The sequence below is a fragment of the Taeniopygia guttata genome, chromosome Z (genome assembly GCF_048771995.1).
Source record: "Taeniopygia guttata chromosome Z, bTaeGut7.mat, whole genome shotgun sequence".
Classification (NCBI taxonomy): Eukaryota; Metazoa; Chordata; class Aves; order Passeriformes; family Estrildidae; genus Taeniopygia; species Taeniopygia guttata.
Genome location: NC_133063.1, coordinates 14,527,628 through 14,552,336, shown reverse-complemented (window position 1 = coordinate 14,552,336; position 24,709 = coordinate 14,527,628). Strand labels below are relative to the sequence as shown.

The window sequence follows — 24,709 nt, the reverse complement described above, 5'->3', positions numbered from 1 at the left end:
GCAAGAGATTGCTGCTCACAATAACATAAAGTAACACTTTTTGCCTGTCAGCAATGGCCTTTACTTTAATATTTTACTTATTACATTGCTTGCTTGACTACATTATAGACCCTCAGCCAAGACACATCTTGCTTTCTAGCATCTCAGTTTCAGTTCTCTGCTAGTCCAAAGCACTAATTTATCTGTGTTCTTTCAGCTCCAAAACACTGGTTGTGCAGCCAAAACCAGAAATAACACTACAACTACTGTTTATTTCAGAGCATGTGGATTTTCCCCTTTTCTGCTTTTTTTTTTTTTTTTTTTTTTTCACTAGGAGATGGACCACCCTGCTCTCATGGCACAGAACACTATTTACATTGCAATACTTGACTGTGTAATACATCTGGCATTTTTGGGCAGGATTCCTGAGCTAGGGGCCAGAAACCCTTAAGCAATGATTTAACAGGGGAAAAAAAATCATACAACTTGACTCAACAGTGCTCATTTCTAGTTTGCTGCACTTAACTTTTGATTACTGACTGAAAGGCAGAAATGCATCATACCAGTAAACAAGAGAAGACTGTTTCTTACCATTTATCTCACTGTTAATAAAAGAAGACTGTATTGCAGTCTAAGGACTGAGCTTCAGCTTCAGGTGTATGGGTGTACAACATTGCATATGTGGTCCCACATGAGCAAAATACAGATGTTTCAAATACACAATGATTACTTGTATAATTGAAGCTGGAATTAAGTTCAGTACAATTCTCTAAAGAAGCAGCACCTTTGAACAAAGAACCAGATTATGGTTCTCTTCATTCCCTTACCTCTTGTATATTTTGCTCAAGCACTGAAATAACCAAGTTTCCCAAAACCAAGGAGAAGTTAAAGCCAGGATATTAATTCTAAAAACCAAAACTAAAATTCTCCATACATCAAAACATATATATGGTCAGCAGTTTCCATAAAGAACTTTTTACCTCATGAAACTACTACTGCTGCCAAAATCAGTCTGTTTATAGTAACTGAGGTGATAGTAAATGAAAATAACAGAGCAAAACCTAGAACAAGTAAGTTGTATTTACAGATATTAAACTAAGTTTGCACAATAAAAAAGGAATAAAGAAAAATGTTTTATTTTCAAATTTTGAATTAGAAACTACTCTTTTCAATTCCATTCTATCTATTTTACTGTACTGTACAATGAAAAACTACTCCAAGTCAAGAGTCACTCAATTAAGAGCAAGGGTGAACATAATTTATTGTATATGGTATTCATCAGACATATTTGGCACAATCTGAGTGGATAATAAAATAGCACAGATTATGCAAAACTGAAGTAAGATATTTTCCCGTTTTCTCTAATTCATGGGCACAGAAATGAAGGGGCCATTATAACATGGCACACATTCTCAGCACAGATATCACGTTTTAAAGCACAGAGTTTTCTGTCATGAGGCACCATCTTGGGAATCTGCAGCTCCAGCAAAGAATCAACAGAAGGCGGCAGAAAACTGTGTGGTTTCTTAAGTATTAATGAATGTTGTGCATCTTTATTTCTCTGAACTCTGATAGGTGACTACATTCTTATAATAAAACTGTAATGCAGACCTTAAGAAGTTTCACTGTTTTATTCAGGTCTTTCCTGGAAGAGTAACTCACAAACATAACTGGGGCATGACTTCTTGCATATTACAAGGCAGCAGAGATCAGAGAAATTAAAAGAACCAAAGCCTGAACTACTGAAGGAAAATAAGACAAAGATTGAAGAAAATAAGGATGGCTGAGAAAATGCATATAACGGTATAGTATATATAAAGATGAGTGAACTTCTTGATAAAATTTTGCACTCCATGTCCTGCTGAACCTTGAAACAGAGCAGCTAGAGCCACATATACACACACTGTCATCTGTACCAGAAAAAGCACTGTGAAAAGGAATGGACTTTTTTCTGTATACAGAAGAAAACACCTGACAAGTAACAGCCCAACAAGATCTATAACCAAAATACTGTTTGAACCAATCAGAAGAAAAAGCTAGATATGGGGCAGAGAATTTTACAAGCATGTTTTTTTTACTTGAGTGCTTATAGATTGAAGCAGGTAATTCACAGTTAAGTTAAAAAGATTGTGCGTAATAGTCCAAGAGTGTGAAAATGAGAACATTTTCCATTAGACACCAAAAGAAAAGTAGCTGCAGACACATCAAAACCAGCATCCTAGTGGACACAGTTCCAACAGGTCATAGGGAGGTCAGTTCCTAAGGAAAAATCCAACTGAAATATAAACATGGCATTATGGAAACCAGACAAATCTCCCATAGCTTTGTCCAGCCAGCAGTAATCTAGGCATCAGCTGTGGTGCATAATCTAAATAAAGAGATCAGTTGGTTCATACATCTGGAAGCTTTCATATTTTGGAACCTCCTAACAGTTACGTGTAAGTGTAACATTCACTTGGATATAAATTTGTTGAATGGTCAAGAACAGTTACATGTGTACACTACATCTTATTATGACTTTCTGGGGCACCGCTGAAAATATTATGTAATGTCAGGGCTTGGACCACCTCTTGCCACAAAAAAAAGGGGGGAAAAAAAATCATGAAAATCGACAGATTCAGGGTGAGCAGATCAGGTTTACCTTAATGCATTCTATGCTGAAAGCAAGCTCGAGCACCCATGGCTTTTAGAGTTCATTCTTTTCTGCACCCACTGTCTGCTGATAAATAATGAGGAAGGACAGCTCTCTACAAAAACAAGCAAATAAACATAAAACCAGGCCACTTAGCAGGTGGCAAGACCTGGTAGTAAGTAGGGCCCAAACCACTCACCACCACATCCACATAGCACCACAACTTCAGTAGCAGCCAGCCCTACAGCTGAGTTACCTCTTGCTTACCTACACTTCCCTGTTCCTGCTCAGCAGCAGCAGCATCAACAATAAAGCGATCTTGCTTTCAACTATTCTATTTCACTCCAGGACTTCTGTACCAAAATCTGCAAGCTCTCCAGAACTACAGAAATGCCTTCAAACCCTGTTCATAAGCAGCCAAATCCCCAGAGCACAAGATGACACTCAAAGCTCAGAAGAGGAGGACAATGGCAAAACCCAGGCGCCGCCCAGTTTAAATACAGATTCCAACAGAGAAAGAAACAGATCCTTCTAAACAGTGATCTGTAGGGCACATTCTGGCAGGGCACTGGCAACACTGTTAAGTTTGGAAATAACAATGAAGATTAATTTTCTCCAGCCTTGAGTAAATTAAATGCCTTTGAAGTCTGGAAGGCAGAAGGAACCATGCAACAATACACTTAGAGTTTAGAGGGGTGCCAATTCTACAGGAGGAGCTTCTCTTTCCCTTCCCTGAAGAGGCTAACATATGGGCACACTGCTAGCCTGCTCTGGTTTTGTACATGGATAAGGCCTGGTCACACTAAAGTCATCCAGGTTCTGCCACCACATTCAGTGAATACAGGATTTCACCCTCAACCTTTTTAATGACCAAAGAATGGTCACAGGTAATACCTTTATTAAAACTCTTACAGCTAAGAGGAATTTTATGCACTGAATCTGCAGGGATTGTTTCATGTACAAGCTTTTCATCAAGGAGCACCAACTCTGAGCAATGCTGTGGATGGATGCCTGTCAAGTGGAACTTAACAGAGGTCTCCAGTGATTTTGAATTTAATAGCAGGCTCTTGAAAGATGACAATCAAATATACATATAAGTAAAACCTTTAAACATCTTTTCCTAACAACTTTCAATACACAGAAGCAGAGGGTGTTCAAATTCAAAGGAACATAACACCCACTGCCCTGATATTTTTAATCCACAAATATCATGTAAGTATTAGAATCTGATGTTCCTTTTCAAAACAGTAGTATGAACTGAACAGAGTAGTATGGACTGAAATACTTTTGTGATTTATCAGTAAACATTTAAATAAACATGTTGCTCAGATGACCATCCTTCAGCTATCATGTGGAAAAAAAGAGATGAATGAAATAATCGTACTGAAGTCAGACAAAACAGTAGCTTGGAAATTTTCCAGATGAACACCTTTCAATGAACTTTCAATATGCGCTGAGGAATGCAACACAGTGTAGGACAGCATTCGAGGATAAGTAAACTCTTAAGTCATCTGATTCACAGAAAATTAATTAATTTGGTGATGTGATCAGAGACAATGTCTTGACTGCCACAGAGCCTGCCAACAACCGTTGTGACAGACTGAAGAGCAGAGTAACTTCTGCAACTTCTTCTATACCATGCCAATGTGGTGATGCAGGAGCAAGCACATCTAAAACAGTACTCCCCTGCTGCTGTCCACTGCATATGTTTGTGAGAGAAAGGAATTATACTTGACTGTGTCAAGTCCTGCTAACTGTACTCAAACTAAGCATGTTAGTTCAGCCCACTTATATAAATTTATCTCCTTGAAAAAACAAATTCACGCAGATCTGCTCCCTTACTATTCTTTTTTGTTTCTCCAAAAAATACTAGTGTAAAGTTACCTGGTGCCTTTAGGCAGAACTTAAGAACAACTTTTCTCTCCACCTGCATTTAATCTTGCTGGGTTAAGAAAATTGAGACTCTATGGAAATAATACTGGTTCCTTACTCACATCATTCACACACTTTCCTCATTTTCACCTCATTCTTAAGTTGCATGGGTAGATTAACATATTCTAAGAAGGGTCAGCCATAAGTACAATAGAGCAACCTGATTTCTGTCCCTTAAGAGAGAAAGGAAATAATACTACACATAGCCCAAATCTTGACTTAAAAAGTATTTCTGCTGTACACACTCAATCCTAATTCACATACAATCTGAACACACTCGCTTTATTCCACACATCTGAACTGAAGTATGCAGCTTCTGAGGAAATCTCTGCAAGATGTCCTACCTATTTGTATCCTCCAACATCTTCCTTCAAACTGGCTTAAAGAAGGAGCTCTGCATGTTAGAGTTCAGTTCAAGATCACAAAGCTTCACTAAGCTTTGTGAACAAGGCACTTAAAGAGGCAATAGTTTGAACTGAGCTTCAGCTAGTGCAAAAACTGAAGAAAGCAAAAACAGAAGGGAAGAACAGCATGATCTTTGACCACTTAAGGAAGAAAGCTAATGAAAAAAAGTGAGAAGAAAAAAATCCCAAGACAATGATGATATAAAATGAAATACTAAAGCACAAGACTAGACCATCTCCCTCATTGTAATCTGCTCCAATTAACATCATTTAAGGCACTGCAGTAGCCAAATTTCAAGCTTCATTTAACAGAACCTTTTCTGGAGCTACAAAACTACCTTCTTTCAGAAGCAGAGGCTTTGCATTTACATGTGTGACTGCTGTTGACACACTGGGTCTTAGACTGCCTATATAGAGTGGTAGCAAATAAACATATCCAGTTATGAGCATGATTTCTTTTCCATCCAGAGCACTCTCTAGCTATGAATGGATGATTCTAAAAGCACATCTGTGTCCAACAAAGTTCAGTCACTGAGGAAATCAATGCAAAGCCTTTTTTTCTCTCTGTGTGTACAATGTACAAAGATGCTAAACAGTCTCCACAACTTCAGGATGCATGGACACCCGCATACAGCAGTTCAACTCTAGCTGAATAACAGAATTGCCATTAAAATGTCAGTCCAGAATTTGTCTGCCCTGGCAGAAAACCCCTTCCCCTCACCACCAGCAGCAAGGTATGCACATGGGGATGGTAGATCTGTTCATGTGCCAAAAAGATATACATGTATGTCCCAGGCAAAGCAACATAGATGGAGCCACTGTGGGACACAAAGTAATAACTGAAGTATTCTGAACAGCAGCCAAAAGAGGACTATGTTTAAAAGAAACCCCAAAAACCAAAAAGCTACTCTACAACACTTAGTGCCAAAAAACAAGCTGAGAGGAAAGCCACTTAGGTATCAGGAGGCTCACAGAAGGCTTAGAATGCTAGCATAAATTCTGAAGGAGGAAGACTACTACAGGAAATCTGAAATAATTATGTTTTGAAGATCTCTCTTGGAAAGTTTGCCTACCAGGTGAGCTTCTAAACTCATGTAAATATTTCAGCTATAACAGCTGCAGGCTCATACTACTAATCATTTAACTTGGAATGTGCATGGTCTTAAAATTCATTCAAAGTTCACTGTTTGTTAATTAATTCTGTTATGGTTTTAAAGCAACCATTTACTTCCAGCAAACTTCAGTGTTGTATTATGTTCCATGGTATTCAGAAACAGACCATATAAAATTTGTCTCTTTAAATACTGCCAATTTATTCAGCAGTAATAACTGTAAAAAGTTTCAGTAGCAAATCAAAACTGTTACTTGAAGTATATTTGAAGTAACCTATGAATCTACACAGCACATACAAGACAGTCTAGGGATCAGGCCTAGCTGGAATGAGGTTGGGAAAGGCAGGTGCTGCTTGACCAATCTTATCTTCTTCTACAACTTAGTGGATGAGGGAAAGGCTGTGGATATTATCTACCTGAACTTTAATAATGTCTTCAACACTGTTTCCTACAGCATTGTCCTGGAGATACTGGCTGCTCATGGTTTGGACAGGTGCACTCTTTTCTGGGTTAAAAACAGGCTGGATGGCAGAGCTCAGAGAGAGTTACATCCAGTTGGTGGCCAGTCACTGGACAAGACCTGTTTAATATCTTTATCAATCCTTTGGATGAATGGTTCAAATGCTCCCTCAGTCAGTTCCCAGATATCACCAAGCTGGGCGGGAGTGTTGATCTGCAGGAGGACAGAAAAGCTCTGCAGAGGCACCTGGGCAGAGGCACATGGGTCAAGGCCAATGGTGTGAGGTTCATACCATATTCTACAATATGAAGTGCCAGGTCCTGCCCTTCAGTCACAACAGCTCCATGCAGGACTACAGGCCTGGTGAAGAGTGGCTGGAAAGCTACCCCAGGAGACAGACCTGGGGGTGCTGAACGTGAGCCAGCTATGCCCAGGTGGCCAAGAAGGCCAATGGCATCCTGAACTGTATCAGCAATGGTGTGACCAGCAGGACAGGGCAGTGATTGTCACCCTGTACTCAGCACTGGTGAGGCCAAACCTTGAATTCTGTGTTCAGTTTTGGGCCCCTCGCTACAAGAAAGACATTGAAGTGCTAGAGCAAGTCCAGAGAAAGGCAATGGAGCAGAAGTCCTATGAGGAGCAGTTGAGGGAACTGGAGTAATTTAGCCTTGGGATAACCTCATCCCTCTCTACAGCTACCTGAATGGAGGATGTAGGCAACAAGTGACAGGATGAGAGGTAATGGTCTCAAGCTGCTCCAGGAAAAGCTTAGATTGGATAGCAAAAAAAAATTATTCACAGAAATAACTGTTAAGCACTGGAACAGGCCACCCTGAATTACCATCCCTAGAGGTATTTAAAAAGTGTTTAGATGTGACATTTAAAGGCATGGTTCAGTGGTGAACACAATGGTGCTGGCTTAAGAGTTGATTTGATAATATTACAAATCTTTTCCAACTTAAACAATTCTGTATTTGGCCAGCACTGCCTAGTTCATCCAAACTCTCAGTAAACAAAATGTAAAAGGTAAAGTGAGACAGCTGTTTTAATAAACAGGACAATTCAGCCACTGCTTCTTCATTAAGAAACCTTGATCTAAAGAGTCCCTTACTGTACTAACCTTCATGGAAGGTACTTTAAAGCTGTTAGGACCAGTTCCATGTAAATGCAGAAGAAAAACTTTGGTGCTGCTTTGCACTTTTGCATAGGAAGAACAGCAATTTCCATGCTATCTTTTCCTGTCCCTGTTCCATCTCAAACTCAATCTGTACTCCTATTTGTAATTCAGCTACAAAAATATGCAATTGCTATCTATTCAGCTTAATTGTACAACACCCTGGTTCATGAGCAGAACATTTACAGAGCCTCTACCAAGAAGGCCTGTTTTAGCAAGATCTTTTCCATGAATGGTCATGTAGTGCTAGAATGGGAAGACTAAAAATTAAATTTAATTTAATCCAGAATATTTTATTTCAGCTTAATCTACTAGCTTTTGCTGGTTAGTTTTGAAATGCAAGAGTTTCTAAATGCAGAGTTTTAATTTCTTTTCAATGAAAAATCTAAACTAAATAGGTGTGAAATTACATAGGTCAGCTCTGTCAAACTAGCTGCATTATGGATTCATCTTGGCCATAAAAACCCCAGAGACCAATTTCCACTAGATTCTATACTAGGGACTTCTCCCCACTCCTTTTCCATAAACAATAATGACATGAGAAGAGAAAAGTGTAGCAACTATTTTGCAAATCCTATTTTATTTCCTTGAGAATTGTATTTTTACTGACAGGCCGGTTACTGAGGCATCAACAGCAAGTAGTTTCTTGGTATTACAAGGCTACAAAAAGCAGGTGGCACTAATTGAATAGGATCACCATTCCAAGCAAGTGAACACCAGTAACATCACAATAATAAATGCAGCGGAGCATGTGCGATGGAGCTGCAATCACATCAAACACAGAAAAACAGAAACAAAATACCTAAGAACAAAATAAACTTTTGCACAACAACCTCACAGTGAGTTTAGAAGAAAAATGAATAGTGAAGAAAAACAAGATTTACAGTAATTTTCATTAATATTTAAGGTACTTTAGTTGGTGCAAACTCTGACTGCACATCTCTGCCTACAGATGGGACACAGCAGTGCCTTGTTCTGTTTCTCAGGCAGAACTGTTGGCAGCAGATCTCATCGTATTTTGAGCTCCTGGACTACGCTACATGGACCAAAAAAGGATCCACAACAGAAAAAAACAACACCTAGTAAATGACTGGCGAATCCAATCCAATCCTGACCCCACTACGGCTGTCATCTGCAAGGATGGACTCCGACCCTCTGTGCTCCAATTCACCCCGGGCAGCAGAGACCACCTTCAGAACAGGCTCCGGCTTTGTCTGCACTCAGCTCTAGCTTTTCCACACAAACACGTACAGAGAGCTATTTAGAAATGATTATTTATGCAGCCTCTCATATTAAATTTTATAAGCCAAATACTGCTGCAAGCTACTTTGACATAAACCCAGAGTAGTAATTGCTGCAGACAAGGAACTCTGGTTCCACGTCCACCCAGCAGCTAACGGGGGAATGTGATCCTTAATAAACAGTATTTTCCCCCCAGAAAAAAAGAAAAAGGGAGAGGGAAAAAACCCCAACAAACTAGAGAAGGAAAAAAAGAAAAAAACACCATCGAGAGCTACACTTAAACCCCAAAACCGCGGCAGCCTGGAGCCACGGCTCTCAGCGCGGGGTGTGCCGCCCGGCTGGCTGCCCCACTCCGTGCTCCGCTTCGCCTCGGCTGCCTTTCTTTCGTGGTTGTGGGTTTTTTTGGTTTGTTTTTTTTTTCCTCGCTCTCTCCCTCTCCTATTTTCCTTTTTCTTTTTCAGCGCCGAGCCCCGCGCTCCCCACAGCTGAAAGCTGTCCAAGCGCAGGACCACACACAGGCTCCCGCCCCGCCGCGCCGCCCGCCCCTCCCCCGCCGCGGCCGCGCGCACTCCCAAAATGGCGGAGGGGGCGCCAGCCGGCAGCGCCGCCGCTTCCCGCTGCCGCCGGGGACGCGGAAACCCGCCGCCTGCAGCGAGCCCGCACTGCGAGCCGGAGCAGAGGCGAGGGCACGGGGTGTTGGAGACGGGCTGTCCCGGCGGCCCTCCACTGAGTGCACGGCCTGGCCACCCGGGGCCCCCCGCGGGCGGAGCAGTGGTACGCGCCGCCCGGGGCTGCGCGCCCCATCTCAGTGCCCGCCTTCCCCGGCGGCGGCCGCTCCTCCGGGCCTGCCGAGCGGCTCCGAGCGGCGCTGCCCGGCCGGCTGGGCAGGCAGGGACGCGACAGAACACAGGGGCGCCCCCCGGACTTACCTTCCACCCACAGCTCCTCCACGTTGGTCTCGAGATTAGCTGCCCTTAATCCTACAGCGAAAGCCCCAAATATCAGGAGGCCGACAACCAAAAACTTTCCGCAGTTTTTCTGTATATAACAGCCCAGTTTAAACAACAGTCTCTGAAACTTTGCTCGCAGCCACAGCGGCGCTTTCCGTCCCGTCGCCTTCCCCTGTAAAGCAAGAAGAGGTCAGTAGTTGCGGGCTGCGGCAGCCGCCAGAAGCGGGGGAAGCCCCCCAGCCCTCCCAGGAGCGGGACACAGCTCGTGTCCCTCGGGGTGCAGTCCCCGGAGGAAGGATGGAGCGCCGAGAACAGCTCAGGCATTCTTCCAGCAGGGCCCTTTGCCCCGCGGCCCTGCTGAGCACGCACACAGGGACAAGATGTACCTGTTGTCATTCATCCTGGCCCCAGACCAACACGTGGGTTTGGGGGTGACAACACTGCGTCGGCCCACTGTGTTGGCCACCACCATATTCTTCTCTTGCCCGAGGCATCCCCACCAGCTCAGGCTGTAAAGCACTCGCACTGGCAAGACCCGTGGCTCCAGGGAAGAATGAACCACTTCCGAAGAACCCCAACAGCCACAAGAAAGAACAGTCCCTTTTCCTGTTCTCCTTGGAACCCCATGGCTGGGAGGAGAGGTGGGGGGATTGTGTGACAGATAGTGGGTAGCAGTGGCCATTTCCCCCATTCCCAGCTCCTAGCAGGGGCTTGGTGCTGAGGCAAGACCCACGTGGTGAGCAGCGCTGTAACATCTGCAGTAATTCATTTCCATAGAGTTTGGAGACGCTGTGTGATCTGAATTAGGAAGTAGAGCAGCCATCTGTAAGTTACGACAATATTTGTGAACGGAAGAGGGCAGCCACATGGATTTTTTTTTTTTCCCCTCCTCCTTTCCCTCTTCTTACAAAGCCTAGAAATCCGCTCCCTGAAGTGAAACCATCCCTGAAGCAAGGCAGCTTTTGGAGATTGTTTACTTTGAACATTTTTTGGCCGGCAGATTGGCGGCTGGGGCTGTCCTCCCCCCCCCCGCCCCGCCTGGTCCGGCACCTCCAGTCCTTCGCGGGGACTGGCGCGGCAGGGTTAAGGTGGCAATTTGTTTACGGCCCTCGCTCCCCCTCCGACCGCCAGGCAAGGGAGAAAACCGGTGCTTTCTTTGCTGGGGGGACCCCTTTCTCCCAGGGCAGTCGCCGTTTCGGCGCTCGGCGGAAAACTTCACAAAAGCCCAACTTCTGCCAAGTTTCGGCCGGTTTCTCCCCTGTTCCGGCCGGGAGCGGGTGCTGCCGAGATCGCAAGGCGCTACGAGGGGATGGAGAAGCAGAAAGGAAGCGGAGAGAAAGAGGGGAGGAGCGGGAGAACGGGCCTGGGGTTAGCCATGGGGAAGCCGGGACCGAGCCGAGGCTATTTCGGGAAGTTTAGGAGGAGAAGTGCTCCGCAGTACAAGCACACACCAGGGCAGGCACAGGCGAGCAGGGAGGGAAGGAGGGCACTCTCTCCCGCACTGAAGAGTCACAGACGTCCCTCTCTTTTTCCCAGCATTTTATTGGTGGCCGTTTCGTTTCCATCTCCTCCTTCCACCCCCGCGAGAAAACACACCACCTCCCTCCTCCTCCCCCGCGGAAAAAGCAGCACTACCACTAGAGTGTATCTCTGGAAAAAAGAGTGAGAGATTGAATGCACCTTTGAAATCTGCTCCAGGGCGAAAGCCGCATCGCAGTAGCTCGGTCGCTGCAGATACTCCCGGTCAGGCACCGCTGCGCGCCGATTCCCTCCAGTCCTTCGCCGCCTCCCGCCGCCGTTTCTCGGCGCCCGGCCGGGGTGGCCTCCGCCGCCCGCGCTGCTGCTGGTCTCCAGCTCCGACGCGTTACCGGCCGAGGCCATGTTGCCGCCGCCGGCGGGACGGGAGAGCTGCCGCTGGCGCTGCCGCGGCGGGGCCCGAGGCCCCGGGGGTGCGGCGGGGCCGCGGGGGGCTGGCGGCGTTGCGGGCCGCGGGCTGATGCTGCTGCTGCTGCGGGGGCTGCTGCCGCCGCTGCCGCCGCCGCCGCCGGGGCTGGGGCTGCTGCTGGGGCTGCTGCGGCGCGGCCGCCTCACGCGGGGCGCGGGGCGGCGGCTGCCGCCGCGGCCGCTCCGGCCGAGTCGCTCCCCGCGCCTCCCATTGCCACATCGCGCGCGGACCCCGAGCTGCAGGCGGCCGCTCCCCGCGCCCGGCGAGGGCGGGCGGACGGGCGGGCGCGACCCCCGGGATCCCCCGGCCGCCGCCGCCGCCGCCGCGCTGTGCTCCGCTCCCGTTGAAATCGCCTAGTCCGGCCGGCCTCCGCTGCCTCCGGGAAGCCGCTGTCCGCGGCGGCGCTCAGCGGCGGCGGCGGGGCGGCGGCGCGGCGGGCCGCGGCTGCTCCTGCTGCTGCTGGGCTGCCTCGCCGCGCTGCACCATCCTGCTTCAGGGCCGGGGTGCTTCCCGCGGGCCGCGGAGCCGGCGGGGTTCCGCGGTTGGCCCCGCCGCGGCAGCGGGCGGGCGGCTGCCTGGCGCTCTCCCCCGGTGTGTGCGCGGCAGCACCGAGCTGCAGCCCCTCGGCTCCAGAGATGAGATGAAGAAGAAAAAAAGGACTCTCTCCATTTGGATAAAGAGGAGGGGGGGGGGGGTGGGGGGAGTATGAGTGGAGAGAGAGCGAGAGAGGGAGGGAAAAAAAAAGGGGCTGAGAGCCCGCCCCCGGGGCTGTCAGATGGCTTGGGTTTCTGCGAGGTGATTGGCTCGGGGAGGGCAGAAATTACTCAGCAAACATGACTATTATTAGCTGCTTAGCAACAGCTCACCAAAGTAGAGAGACCACCCAGGCCGGCAACCCTTGTGTGTGCATCTCCAGCTTCAGGGGGAGCCTTAAAGAGATCCAGTCTTCTTTGCATGCAATACTTCCATTAAGGAATGCCTTCTCCCTCTTTCTTCTTCGTTTTCTTTTCAAGAGCGTTACTCCCCCCTCCCCTTACTCCCCTCCCCCGACCCCCGTCCGGGATGGTTGCAAATACACGCACGGAACTTTCTCGCCGGGGACATATAGAAATACATTTTTCCCTTTTAAGAAGAAGAGGGAAACGAAGAAAAAGCAGCATTAAATGATTTCTAAAGGCCTTAAAAGAAAATCCTTTTAGAGGCACCTTGGCCTCGAGCTGCAACAAATACTGGGAGGTCTGAGCTGAATTCCCAGGCTTGCAGGAATAATGACAGGGTGGTGGATACTGCGGTAGAAAGTGCCAGATTTTTCTCCCTCTCTCTTTTTAACTAAAGAGGAGACTTAGTTCCTTGCAAGAAAACCACTCCAGTTAGAAAAACACAATGAAAATTTAACACTTAAAAGATTTAAAGACACGCGGTAGCTAGCTGTTTCAGCTTAGGACTCATTCTTTAACTGAAGCCTGAGGAAAGCCAATTCTAATGTTTTTTAGTGTAAAAGTCCATGAAACGCAGCCTGCCTGGCCGCGCTAAACGTTTCTCGAACTACACGCGATTATTTACTTTTTTGGCACCGCTTCTCCGCGCCTCTCTTCATTGAGAATCAGCCATTAATTGCTGCCTCTAGAGCTGCGCGCGTCCCCCCAGCCCCGAGCTGGAGCCCCGGCCCGCAGCGCGGCTCCCCGCGGAAGCAGCTACGGGCCGTGGCGGACACCCGTGGGCACCGGGGCGGGGGGCAGCCGACAGCCCGTCCCTCCGCCCTCGGCCCGGGCCGGGGAGGCGCCCTCGGGGGCTGCCCTCCTGCAGGACGGCTGCTGCACGCCTGCGGAGGAGCGCGGCTGTAAAGAGCTCGGGAGCTGGAGGAAGAGGTGGGAGAAATGCAGCGAAGAACAGAGGGGCATGGGGACCCGGGGGGAGAAGAGAACCCCGTGCAGCCCCTGCCCAGTGCGGTGCCCGGCTCGACAAACCCGCAGGCACTGCGCGCCTCTGCATTCAGCCCTGCCGTGCGTGAACCTGGGACAGTGATTCTGAGCAAAACCCCTGAGCCCGCTGAGGTCCTCTTCCCCTCGGCAGGCTGGTGACCGCCCTTAGCGGGCCCGTCCCGGCGCCGGCAACGCGGGCTGGCAGCGTCCCGGGAGCCGGGGCCGCCGGCGGGAGCGAGCTGCGCACCGCACCGCACCGATTTCTCCGTGAGACTGCCTAAAAGCAACAACGGTCAGGGCCTTTCAAGGGCCATACCTGCCGGCTAGGTATGGCCCTTTTTCCTTTGATTTCATCTCAACTCCTTTTTTTCTCACCCTGGGAAACTTGTCTCCGTGAAGGCCCTGCCCTGTGCCCCGCACAGGACTCTCCAGGAAAGCTGCTAGGAGCAGCAAGCTGTCATGCATGCACACGTAGGTTCATACGTTTGGGAGAAGGAAACTTGAAGCGGTTGCAGCTGGAGGCTGTTTTCTGTTTGAGGCTGAAACCTGTATCTGGGGTGCAGTCGGCCACCTCCAATTCAAGTTTCCACTTGGGAGAGTGACCATCCATCTAGCTAGGAAGTGATGTGACAGTACTTCTGCAAGTGCTCAACCTCACCGTGTCTGATCGGGTAGCAAGGCAGGGAAATGGAGAAAGAAGGGATGGCCACAGAAACATTTTGGTTCAGCCTCCTGGTAGGCTCGAAAACCAGGGAAGAGTGTCCTTTCAAGAACGTGGAATCCCCTGCACTGTCCTACGTGCCTCCTGCCTGCTAGTCTTCACACAGTAGCCTAAAGCCCATTCTCACTGCTGGTTCCAAAACTCTATCTGAAGACTCAAATTTAACAAGCATTGTCTTAATCTCCCCTCTCTCCCTGTGGTCTGGAAGGATTTTTTTTTTTTTTTAAGCATACACAAGAGATTAATTACTTCAGAGATCTAATTGGTCTTGTTTCTGGGATGGGTGTGTGTATGTATGTTGGGGTTTTTTTCCCCTCAAGGAAGAAATGTCAGTGTAAAAGTCTCCACTTGGGTGGTCAGAGCAGTGGCTGCCCCCAGTCTGCCTCATAGCTGATGCCTGCTTGCTACATTCCTGGCAATAATGTTGTTCCTAATCAATCTGCCCTTATTTACATTTGTAAGCACTGCTGACTGTTATATGCATGCTCTGAGTGTGCAACCGCTCCTCCACACCAGGGGCTATCTCCATCGCCAGCAACTCGAAGGGATCTCCCAGTTTTCTTATCTAGGACATGCTATGTGGTGGAGGCCTAAGAAGTCTTATTATGTAGAGAGGCTGCAATCTACAACCATTCATACCTCTTCCTTTCGATGCCTAGACAGCCCAGGCTGGTGTACAAGAATTTCAGCCTTGACTTTAGTCGTAGTGGCTTAATTTTGTAATGCTCTGTGTCTTACATACATTCACTTTGTGTTCATAACCCCTGATACTGTGGAGCACTTCTCCAGCCAGGTAGGGGATCAATCCAACAGAGATTAACAATGGGTAGCAGATATTTACAGTGATGTTACTTGTTACTTTAATATTTTTTTCCAGGTTGCTCTTCACCTGTAGACACCCACCAAAAGCATTTGCACTGCTGGAGCATTTGATTACCCTAATAAAGGAAAGACAGGAATGAAGCACAGCCACTTTGGGTTCCTTTTGTACAGTTTAAAGAGTATTAACCTTGGGAGAAGGCCGACTTGTGGGAAAATAATCAGATTTTCTCTATTCCCTCAAATTTTTGTCTCTCACACAGGTTTGCATCGCGCAAGTGCACAGGTCTGCCTCGGCCCTGTGCTCCGCCCGCACACCTGATTCTGGCTATGACATAAGATCACAGTCTCCGGTTCTGCGGGGAAGCCTGAGCCTCCCTGTCCTTTTCCACTCGAGAGCCGTGCTGGCCACCGGGCCGGCGGGGGCTGCCGTCGGAGGGCGGCGGCGCGCAGCGGGAGCCGCTCCGCGGGGCAGCGCCGCCGCTCAGCGCCCGCGCCCGGGGAAGGAGGCGGGCGGCTTCTCCCCCTCCTCAGCCCTGGAAGAAAGGGAACTGCTCGAGCCAACTTGTCAAAATAATGCGGCTAATTACCCCTGATCTCCTTTAATGGAAAGCTGCTCTGCACGCCACAAAGGAGCAAATGAGGGATCTACAGCACCAACCCAGGAGCGCTGGCATTTTCTTCTGCAGAGGGCTGCGGGGAAATGTTCCTCCAGAGGAGTCTCCGAGGCTTTTGGGCTCCTCCCGCGCAGCAGCGGACTCCCAGAGGAGGACAAGAGCACACACACACAGGGAGCTGCGTGCGGAAGACAGCGGTTGGAGGAACAGCTCGCTCTGTCCAAAACCACGAGGACATCCCAGCCCTAGCAGACCTTGCCATATTCTACAAGGGGCTTTACCTCTATAAACCCAAGTAGTCTTGAAATCAGATTCTTTTCCTGGCAAAATGCCCCGCCACTTGCGGGACATTAATGTGCATTGAGAGGGGAAAGTTACGCTGAACCTTTTTTAGCCAGCCTGGACAGCACCGGGTCTGTGTTAAGATAGAGCTCAAGTTGTGCATGTGCCAGAAGGCAGGGCATTCACTTCCATGATCTTAGCCATCGGGCCTTGAAATAAAAAAAAAAGCTGAACGGCACAATCTCTTTGACCCACTGCTGGAGCAACAAATTTATTAGAGATATAGGCGTGAGAAATGAAAAGGAAGTAAAACAATTCAGGCTTATTGTATGTCTTTCTTTCATACTGCTAATCCGGTTTACACATCACGCCTACATGTCTCAATAGGGCTTTATACACTGTGGCAAAGGCAGAACAAAATAAAAGGTGCGTGTGTGAGTGTGTGCATGTGTGTGCATGTGTGTGTGAAATAAGGATAAAAGATGTTTTAATTCAGAAGGGGCTGCCAGTTTTATATCTACAGGCTCTTAAAATCAAGTAGATTTGAAACGATTCATTCTCCTCCCCTCCCTCGCCATCCCTAATATTTCTAAACAGCACTACCTGCTGTCCAGATACAATGTCATGTCAGACGCACAATGCCCCCAGTAGTCGTAACCAGAAACTAGATACACCTATGAGACTGGTGCTGAAACAAGGATAGACTCTTTAACCAGAGTTGGTAAAGGCTATCTGGTTAGGACCTGTGAAACACCCTCTTTGGCTCCAGCACTTATTTTAAAACCATCCGACGATACCAGATGTCTACCTACTCGCCTCCACGCTTTTGCCTTCACCATGTCCACCTCCCGCAGTGAGGCTAAGGCAGTGGAGAGGGTGAGATCTGTCACTGAACATCCCCCCACTCTCCAGTCCCTGGAAGCAGTGAGACAGCACGAACGAGACCAATTACAGCAGCGCTGTACCAGTCCTGATGGTGCCCGGTACTAGACACACGAGAAATCCAGTCCTGAAGCTGGAGGCTGAAGCCAATAGTGACTTCAACCTAAGGCGGTCCTGCAGAGGCTAGCCCCAGAGGAGTTTCTGCTCCCCACAAGACAGCTTGTTCGGTCCAGAGCTCACACGGGTGCGAAATGCAGAGACCGGGGACCCGTTTGCGGCGCTGCAATCACCTCAGGAGCCACCTCCTATCAGCGGCGTGTCCCCCGCGCATCCCTGCCGCAGCTCAGAGCCACCTCACCGCCAAGCCGGGCGAGGGAGAGCAGCGCCCGGCCCGGGGGAGCCCCGCCGCCCTGCTCCCCACCCAGCCCCGTCACACCCCGCCCGCCGCACCTCGCGCTGCCGTCCCCGCTCGGGCCGCACCCGGTCGATAGCCCCGGCCGCCGACAGCGAGAGGGGGGCTCCCTCCGCCCCCTCCGAGCCCCGTGTAGCCCCTCCAACACCGCCCCGGCCCGGGCCCTGTCCGCCGGGCCCCGCGGCCCAGGCCCGATGTCGCCCCGTCGAAGGGAAGGCACCTACCATCGCTGTTCTGGCAGGAGCCGCCCGGGGAGAGCCGTGCTGGAGGTGTGGGTGCGCACTCATTCACTGGTACTGCCGGCTTAAATGGAACGTCAGTGTTTTCTCATATCTTTTCTTTCGTTTCTTTTCTTTCTTTCTTTCTTTCTTTCTTTCTTTCTTTCTTTCTTTCTTTCTTTCTTTCTTTCTTTCTTTCTTTCTTTCTTTCTTTCTTTCTTTCTTTCTTTCTTTCTTTCTTTCTTTCTTTCTTTCTTTCTTTCTTTCTTTCTTTCTTTCTTTCTTTCTTTCTTTCTTTCTTTCTTTCTTTCTTTCTTTCTTTCTTTCTTTCTTTCTTTCTTTCTTTCTTTCTTTCTTTCTTTCTTTCTTTCTTTCTTTCTTTCTTTCTTTCTTTCTTTCTTTCTTTCTTTCTTTCTTTCTTTCTTTCTTTTCCTTTCTAGCTCCTTCCTTCCTTCCTTCCTTCCTTCCTTCCTTCCTTCCTTCCTTCCTTCCTTCCTTCCTTCCTTCCTTCCTTCCTTCCTTCCTTCCTTCCTTCCTTCCTTCCTTCCTTCCTTCCTTCCTTCCTTCCTTCCTTCCTTCCTTCCTTCCTTCCTTCCTTCCTTCCTTCCTTCCTTCCTTCCTTCCTTCCTTCCTTCCTTCCTTCCTTCCTTCCTTCCTTCCTTCCTTCCTTCCTTCCTTCCTTCCTTCCTTCCTTCCTTCCTTCCTTCCTTCCTTCCTTCCTTCCTTCCTTCCTTCCTTCCTTCCTTCCTTCCTTCCTTCCTTCCTTCCTTCCTTCCTTCCTTCCTTCCTTCCTTCCTTCCTTCCTTCCTTCCTTCCTTCCTTCCTTCCTTCCTTCCTTCCTTCCTTCCTTCCTTCCTTCCTTCCTTCCTTCCTTCCTTCCTTCCTTCCTTCCTTCCTTCCTTCCTTCCTTCCTTCCTTCCTTCCTTCCTTCCTTCCTTCCTTCCTTCCTTCCTTCCTTCCTTCCTTCCTTCCTTCCTTCCTTCCTTCCTTCCTTCCTTCCTTCCTTCCGTCCCCTTTACGCCAAAGGGACTGAAAATGTAAAAAAACAACCCTCCTTGGTTGCAGACATTCTGCCGAGTGCTGGAAAGCCTCACAATTACATGCCTGTTTCTATTAAGCAGCTCCATCGTCCTCTGTGTGGGTGGTCTGGCTCTCAAGAGGCAGGACCTGTCAGGGTCACGTGAGCGACAGCGAAGGTTGCCCCTTTACAATAAACTTTGGGGAAAAAAGCGGAGGAAGGAAGGAAGGACGGGAGAGCCCCGCAGCACTGACCCCGCCCCGCTGCTCCCCCCAGCAGCACAGCACACCGGACCGCACGGGTCTCCTTCAGCCTCCGCCTCCTCCCCCTGCTCCCACCTTGGGTGTCGAGGGGAGGAAGAGTGTGAAAGGTGCCGGGTTGGTGGAATGCGGTTTACTTGTCAAAAAAACAAAAAAACAAAAAAACAAAAAAAAAAAAAAAAAAACCAAAACAAAACAAAACAAAACAAAACAAAACAAAAAAAACCCAAAAAACCCCCAAAACAACATAGTTGGGTAGGTACAGAGAGGAGAGAGGAGGAGTTTCCTTCTGGCTGCTGAGCATCCCACTCAGCACCAGATTTAGTACGTTTGTTTCTAAAACCTTTATGCCCATCCTCCTAATTTTTGGTAGAATCCACTAGAAAGGCGTCTTTCAAGTGAAGCAGGGCAATGCAAGAAGTTACCACCAGTGAATAGTTCCTGAACGTTACTGGGGAAGTCCACAGTGTTTTTATTTTAAAAGCAACATTTTCTTGAATAGTTACAAGCAGGATATACAAGCAGAAATTTACTACTAATTTTTTGGAGCTCATGGTGGCTGGTATTGTTACAGGATCTGATACCAGTGTTGTCAAGTGTTGCTCCTGAATTAGGGCACAATGTAAGGAATAAATTACCTGTTTTTGGAAGATTGTCACTCATTGTTTATGGATAACCCTTTTCCTCTAGTCAGTAGCATTTGATTTATTATTAGATCTAGAATCTCTAGAACATGTTTTGAGAATAAAATACAGTCTACATTGCTGCAGTCCTTTGTCCAAGTTGCCCAGATAATTCTGTTTGTGTTATGTTTTGAAAATGTGCTTCATGATTGGGTTCAGTGATTCACATGACTTCTTGGAACGCTTCTTAGCTATATTTTATATCACTCTACTGTTAGAGAATTCCACTAATATAATCAAATAATGTGTATGTTACAGTAATGTGTTCATGATCAACAATATTTAAAAATTGTATAAGAAAAACTCTTATGAAACCTCTTATAACCCGATTGCATTAAGCAGCATGTACTGCATATATATGATCTGCATCAAACCAGGCTGGGTATCAAAATAATGAGTAAGGAGGACAATTTTTTTCCCTACAGAACTTACATGACAGGGGCTTGTGTCAAAGACAAAGACTTGGAAGAGCATGGGAAAAGACTTTTTACAGGATTTTTAAAACATACATGAAAAAACATGGAACGGGAGGGAGGAAAGGGAAACGGACCAAACATCCTTCCTGCAAGCAGCACTACACTTCAGTGCTTCAGTTTTATCCTGTTTTATTCCCCTTCGCACCTATATGGATAAAGACCATATTTCAATCCAATTCTGTATTTTCCTTCTGAAGCCACTGTTGAAGGTCTTCAACTGTAGCTATTTTGGCTGTAACTATGGGGTAGCTCTGCCAAGATCACAGTTCTGAACATGTGATAAGTCCATCTTGTCAATAAGCACGTGTTGCACCTCTGTTTGAGACACAAATAGACAGCTAGCTAAGATTAAAAGAACCGTCTCCTGGTCTTGGCCAGTCCAGAGAACCTCATGCCTGGATGACTGAATCTTGTACAAAGCACCTGCAGATCTGATCGAAAGTGAAACAAGTTTCTGACTTTCGTTTGTTTGTTTGTTTTGTATAAAAACAGTCCCTTTTACTCCAGTCTTGACCCTCACTATCAAGAAAATGAGTGTCATGTCCTTAAAGGGCATCACCCAGCACTTTAAAAGCTACATTGTTTTCAGCTACAAGCCCATTCTTCTCTGAAGCAGAAAGAAAGGAGACGCTGTTTTAATTTACTTTGTTTACTTTGTTTTAATGTGGAATGGAAGGAAGCGCAGCCATGGATACAAGTCTGATAGTCCTTTGCTACTTGTATCACACTATCACATGTATCTTCCCGGGGGCTAGTGATACAAGAAACCCTGTGAAAAGAGATGTTCAAATGGCAGAATGTTCTTCAGAAAACCCTACCACCAGAAGTGTTAGAGCATTTGCTCAGTCCTTTTTCTGAAAATAAGATTGGTTCCTATGATATTCCTGGAGGACGGTTGCCCAGTCTGGCCTTTAAAATCTCCTTTCACATTTTTTTTCTGCTCAAACAGTAGGGAGTATGGTTCTGGGTGTTGGAAAGGTAGTAATATTTTCTCAACGTCTAACCCAAAATTTCCTTCCTTATAGTTTAAACATATTGCTTCTTTTCTATTTCAGCATTGATAATACAATTTGTTTCCTTTCTCATTACATAAAAAAGAGATCGATTATCCGTGCCTTTCTTCAATCTTTACTCTTCAGGCAATTCATTCTACCTTTCTCCACTGGTGTATTTTCTAAAGCCCTAATGAGTTTTAACAGTCTCTTCATGATGCTCCACAGCTGGTTCCAACATTTTGGTATGAAGGCTTGCACATTTGAGTCCACCTTTAAAACAGAGTGAGGGTTGCATTGGGTTGTTGGGGTCGTATGTGGTAAAAATAAGCCCAAGGGTGGTTTGGTAGGTTGTGGTGATTTTTTTTTTTTTTTAATAAATTAGAACAAGTGGAATAGTTGGGAATCTCAGCAAAGTCATTTGTACACAAGTCTTTCTTCAGCTCTGAAACAGAAATAACAAACTTCAAAGTTACGTGCATGTTAGGAACAGCGTCTGTGAATTTTATTGTTCTGAGTTTAATTTGAAATGCGAGGAAAGGTATTTAAGCCTCTGGAATAGAAATGAGTTAAGAGGTGCTATCTTCTAATATAGTTGAGACACAGGAATTTATTGCCTAGGGAGCACACAGAGGTTTTTGGAAGGAGCAGGAGAAGAATATGGAAGAGGGCTTTTTACTCATCTTATATACACACTTCAGTATGCCCTAAAGAATCCAGGATTTCTAATGTCCTCCCTTTTTATGAGTTTCAGCTCCCAAGTGCATAATTTGAAGGGAGTCTTTCATAACTGAAAGGCTTGGCCACCCAAATGTTATCCTTTTTTCTTCAGCTATACAAGCTGGACTAATAAAAATACTATCTCTGCCTTTACATCTTCCCATTTTAACAAACTAGCAGCTCAGCTACAAGGAAGTCCAGAGCTTCTGAATGCCAAACTGCTCATCAGGAAGCCTAACATTCTTCTCTTTAGGTTTTTAGTTGCTTGTCTATAGATGTCAGGACAGAAATCTGTCTTGTCCTTTGCTGATATATATAAGCCCTGAGGTATAAGAATTGTTAGATTGCTCTTGAAATTTTATCTTAGCTAGGTTAGCTATAGGGTTTTTCTGCCAGATACAGGTGCCTCAGTATCATGATGAGACTTTGTTTTGTATGTTTTTTTTGCCTTTTCATTTTGTCAAGTACTTTCATGTTCTGTTGGGGGAAGAACAGCCAGTTAGCCTTCTCTCCTATATTTAATGAGGCTGGGTAAAAATATTGCATTGCAAATTGCAACCCAAGACACTCTTTATGGTAGACTATATTTTCTCTTAAATAACAATGGAGAAAATTTTGCCTATTATTTTGCAAAGCTAGGAAGGAATGCACAGAGCAATTATTTCCCTCTTTCTCCAAGAATCATGCATCACAATACTTTTTTTTTTTTTTACATTTATCAGTTTTATTTTATTTATTACTGATGTTATTTACTACAAAGTAAACACATAAATGAAGTCTTAACACTCACTATGCTACTACACTAAGTAATCATTTTCTCAATGTTTGAAATTCGATAGAAGCATCTGTATTAGTGGTGTTTGGTGATGTGTTATTAAGCATTCTGAACTCATCTGTAACAAATTGTTTGGACAAGCAGTCTAACATTCATGACTCAAAGACACACTTGTGAGCATTTATGAATATATGTTTAATGTTTACTATTTATTTATGTATATTGTCGTTATAGCTACTAGTGCCATTGTGCTCTCTTTGAAAAAAGCACGATTTTGTTTTCTGGACAGGTGGCTGGAACTTTGTGAGTGGCTATTTCCAGCTTGTACTGGTAGTAGTGGGAGCAGCTCTTCTGGCTCACTAAAGACCTATGACTTATATTCTCTTTTCATGCATAATATTCTTGATTGTAGGAAATGCTTGATTTCCTCCACTTCACACACTGCCAAGAGCCCCTCTACAAACAAACAAACAATAATCCACCATAAAACCCGGGGACCTTACATAGAAAAATTGAGTGTTCGTATCCAGGTAGATATTAACGCTTCTGAAATACCTATGTGGTGGTAATTTTTTGTGCAACAATTCTGTTGCAAATGGAGGCTATGTGATATTTGGATGGAAGAGCTTAGAAAAATGCAGTTAGAATCATGGGCTTATTTCCAACAGTGTTGACTTCTCTGAGAATTAATTGCTCTTGAATAACATGGTGCTGTTGAGTTATTCAAGATAATTCTTCCATCTGTGTGTCTTAGTATTACAAGCTAATTGAAGAGTTCATTGTTTGTTTTCAAAACTAACAAAGCATTCTGACCTGCTTATGGATCCTGCAACAGAGACAATTCTGAATATTGTCTTTTTTCTTCTTTTTCTTCTATTTTATTTGGGATTTGGGATTGGGGTTTTTTTGTTTTGTTTTGTTTTGTTTTGTTATGTTTTGGGGTTTTTTTTTGTTTTGTTTTTTTTTGGTGGGGATTTGCACTTTTTTTGCCAACCAGGTTCCTGTATGTTACCTATATATCCTATATAGAAGCTGTGTGAGCTGAATGACACCAGTTGAAATTTTAAGCAACTATACACTGTATTGTGCTGAACTGTACTTTGAAAACTGCCTTTGTCTGCTGACATATGTAAAATCATTAAAGCTTCTAAACCACATTTTCTTGGCATATTGCTTCAAAATAGAATGTGAATTGAATGTGCTTTAGAATGTGAATTACTTTAGATAACTAAAGAGAAATGTAAATTTTTTTGGCATACTGACAGAGGTTATAGCTTTGGTTACAGGAAATAAATTTAATTCTCAGAATTTACTTTTTTTTTCCTTAATTCTGCTGTTAATTGGAAAGTACCATGGCCTAAAATGCTGTCAATCATCAGAGAAAAGTTGATAAAATTAGACAATCTGAAAGAACACCTCTTGTAGTGTGACATGAAGAGGAAAGCTTATGCTTTGATTAAGGTAATTGCTATCAGCACTGCAGAGCTTTGTAGGTGAGAATAACTGTGATAGTGGGAATGGGGGAATCTGACCCATCAGGTGTAATGAAGTCTGTACAGTTGTATGGGTGCTAAGTGTCTTTTGAGTTGAGATTACGACAGCTTGATATCAAAATTTGTGCAGTTGCTGTGGCTTAAAGAAGCCAAATGTGTCTCTATTCTCCCCACTCCTACTACCCCAGATTTTGTCATTAGGAAATGTCACTGGAAAGCAAATAAAAGAATGGTATCTCATTAATGGTAGATGTCAGGGAACATTGGCTTTGTTGACACATTGCTTTCTTAAAAGTAATCACCTTCAGCTATAACGGATTACTCCACCAGGAGGAAAACTAATCCTCCTCTTCAGCTGCCAATCTGGGCCAAAGAATGTTCCAAGAATTCCACAAGATGACACTCTTAGCAAAACAAGAGTAGTTTGGGAAAATATTTGCCTTGGTTGCCTTGTGAGGCAGTAATGATTTACAAGCTTCATATTGCTCTGGAACTGTTAGCAGGATTTCAGCACCTGTGTCATAACAGCAACTCTATTTTTTTCTTCTTTTGTTAAGGAATATGCTGTTGATCCACAAACTGAGCAAAA

At 45.8% G+C, this 24,709-nt stretch overlaps 1 protein-coding gene across 3 annotated transcripts in view; it reads right to left on the bottom strand.

The window, feature by feature from the left end:
* PTCH1 (patched 1) overlaps positions 1–17,921 on the bottom strand; it is a 73,165-nt gene extending 55,244 nt beyond the window's left edge. For 2 of the 3 annotated variants that reach the window (XR_012052767.1, XM_030257442.4), the window contains exons 1-2: positions 17,710–17,921; positions 9,865–10,057 (exon numbers count right to left, since the gene is read on the bottom strand). Coding sequence is in view for 2 of the 3 variants with exons in the window: in XM_030257442.4 (XP_030113302.3) it covers positions 9,865–10,057; positions 17,710–17,772 (256 nt within the window). In the remaining variant the exon portion in view is untranslated. Of the gene's footprint in view, positions 1–9,864; positions 10,058–11,565; positions 11,911–17,709 lie in introns of those variants that run through there. The other variant, XM_002194181.7, reaches the window with a different exon arrangement.
* Between the last annotated feature and the right edge of the window lie 6,788 nt (positions 17,922–24,709).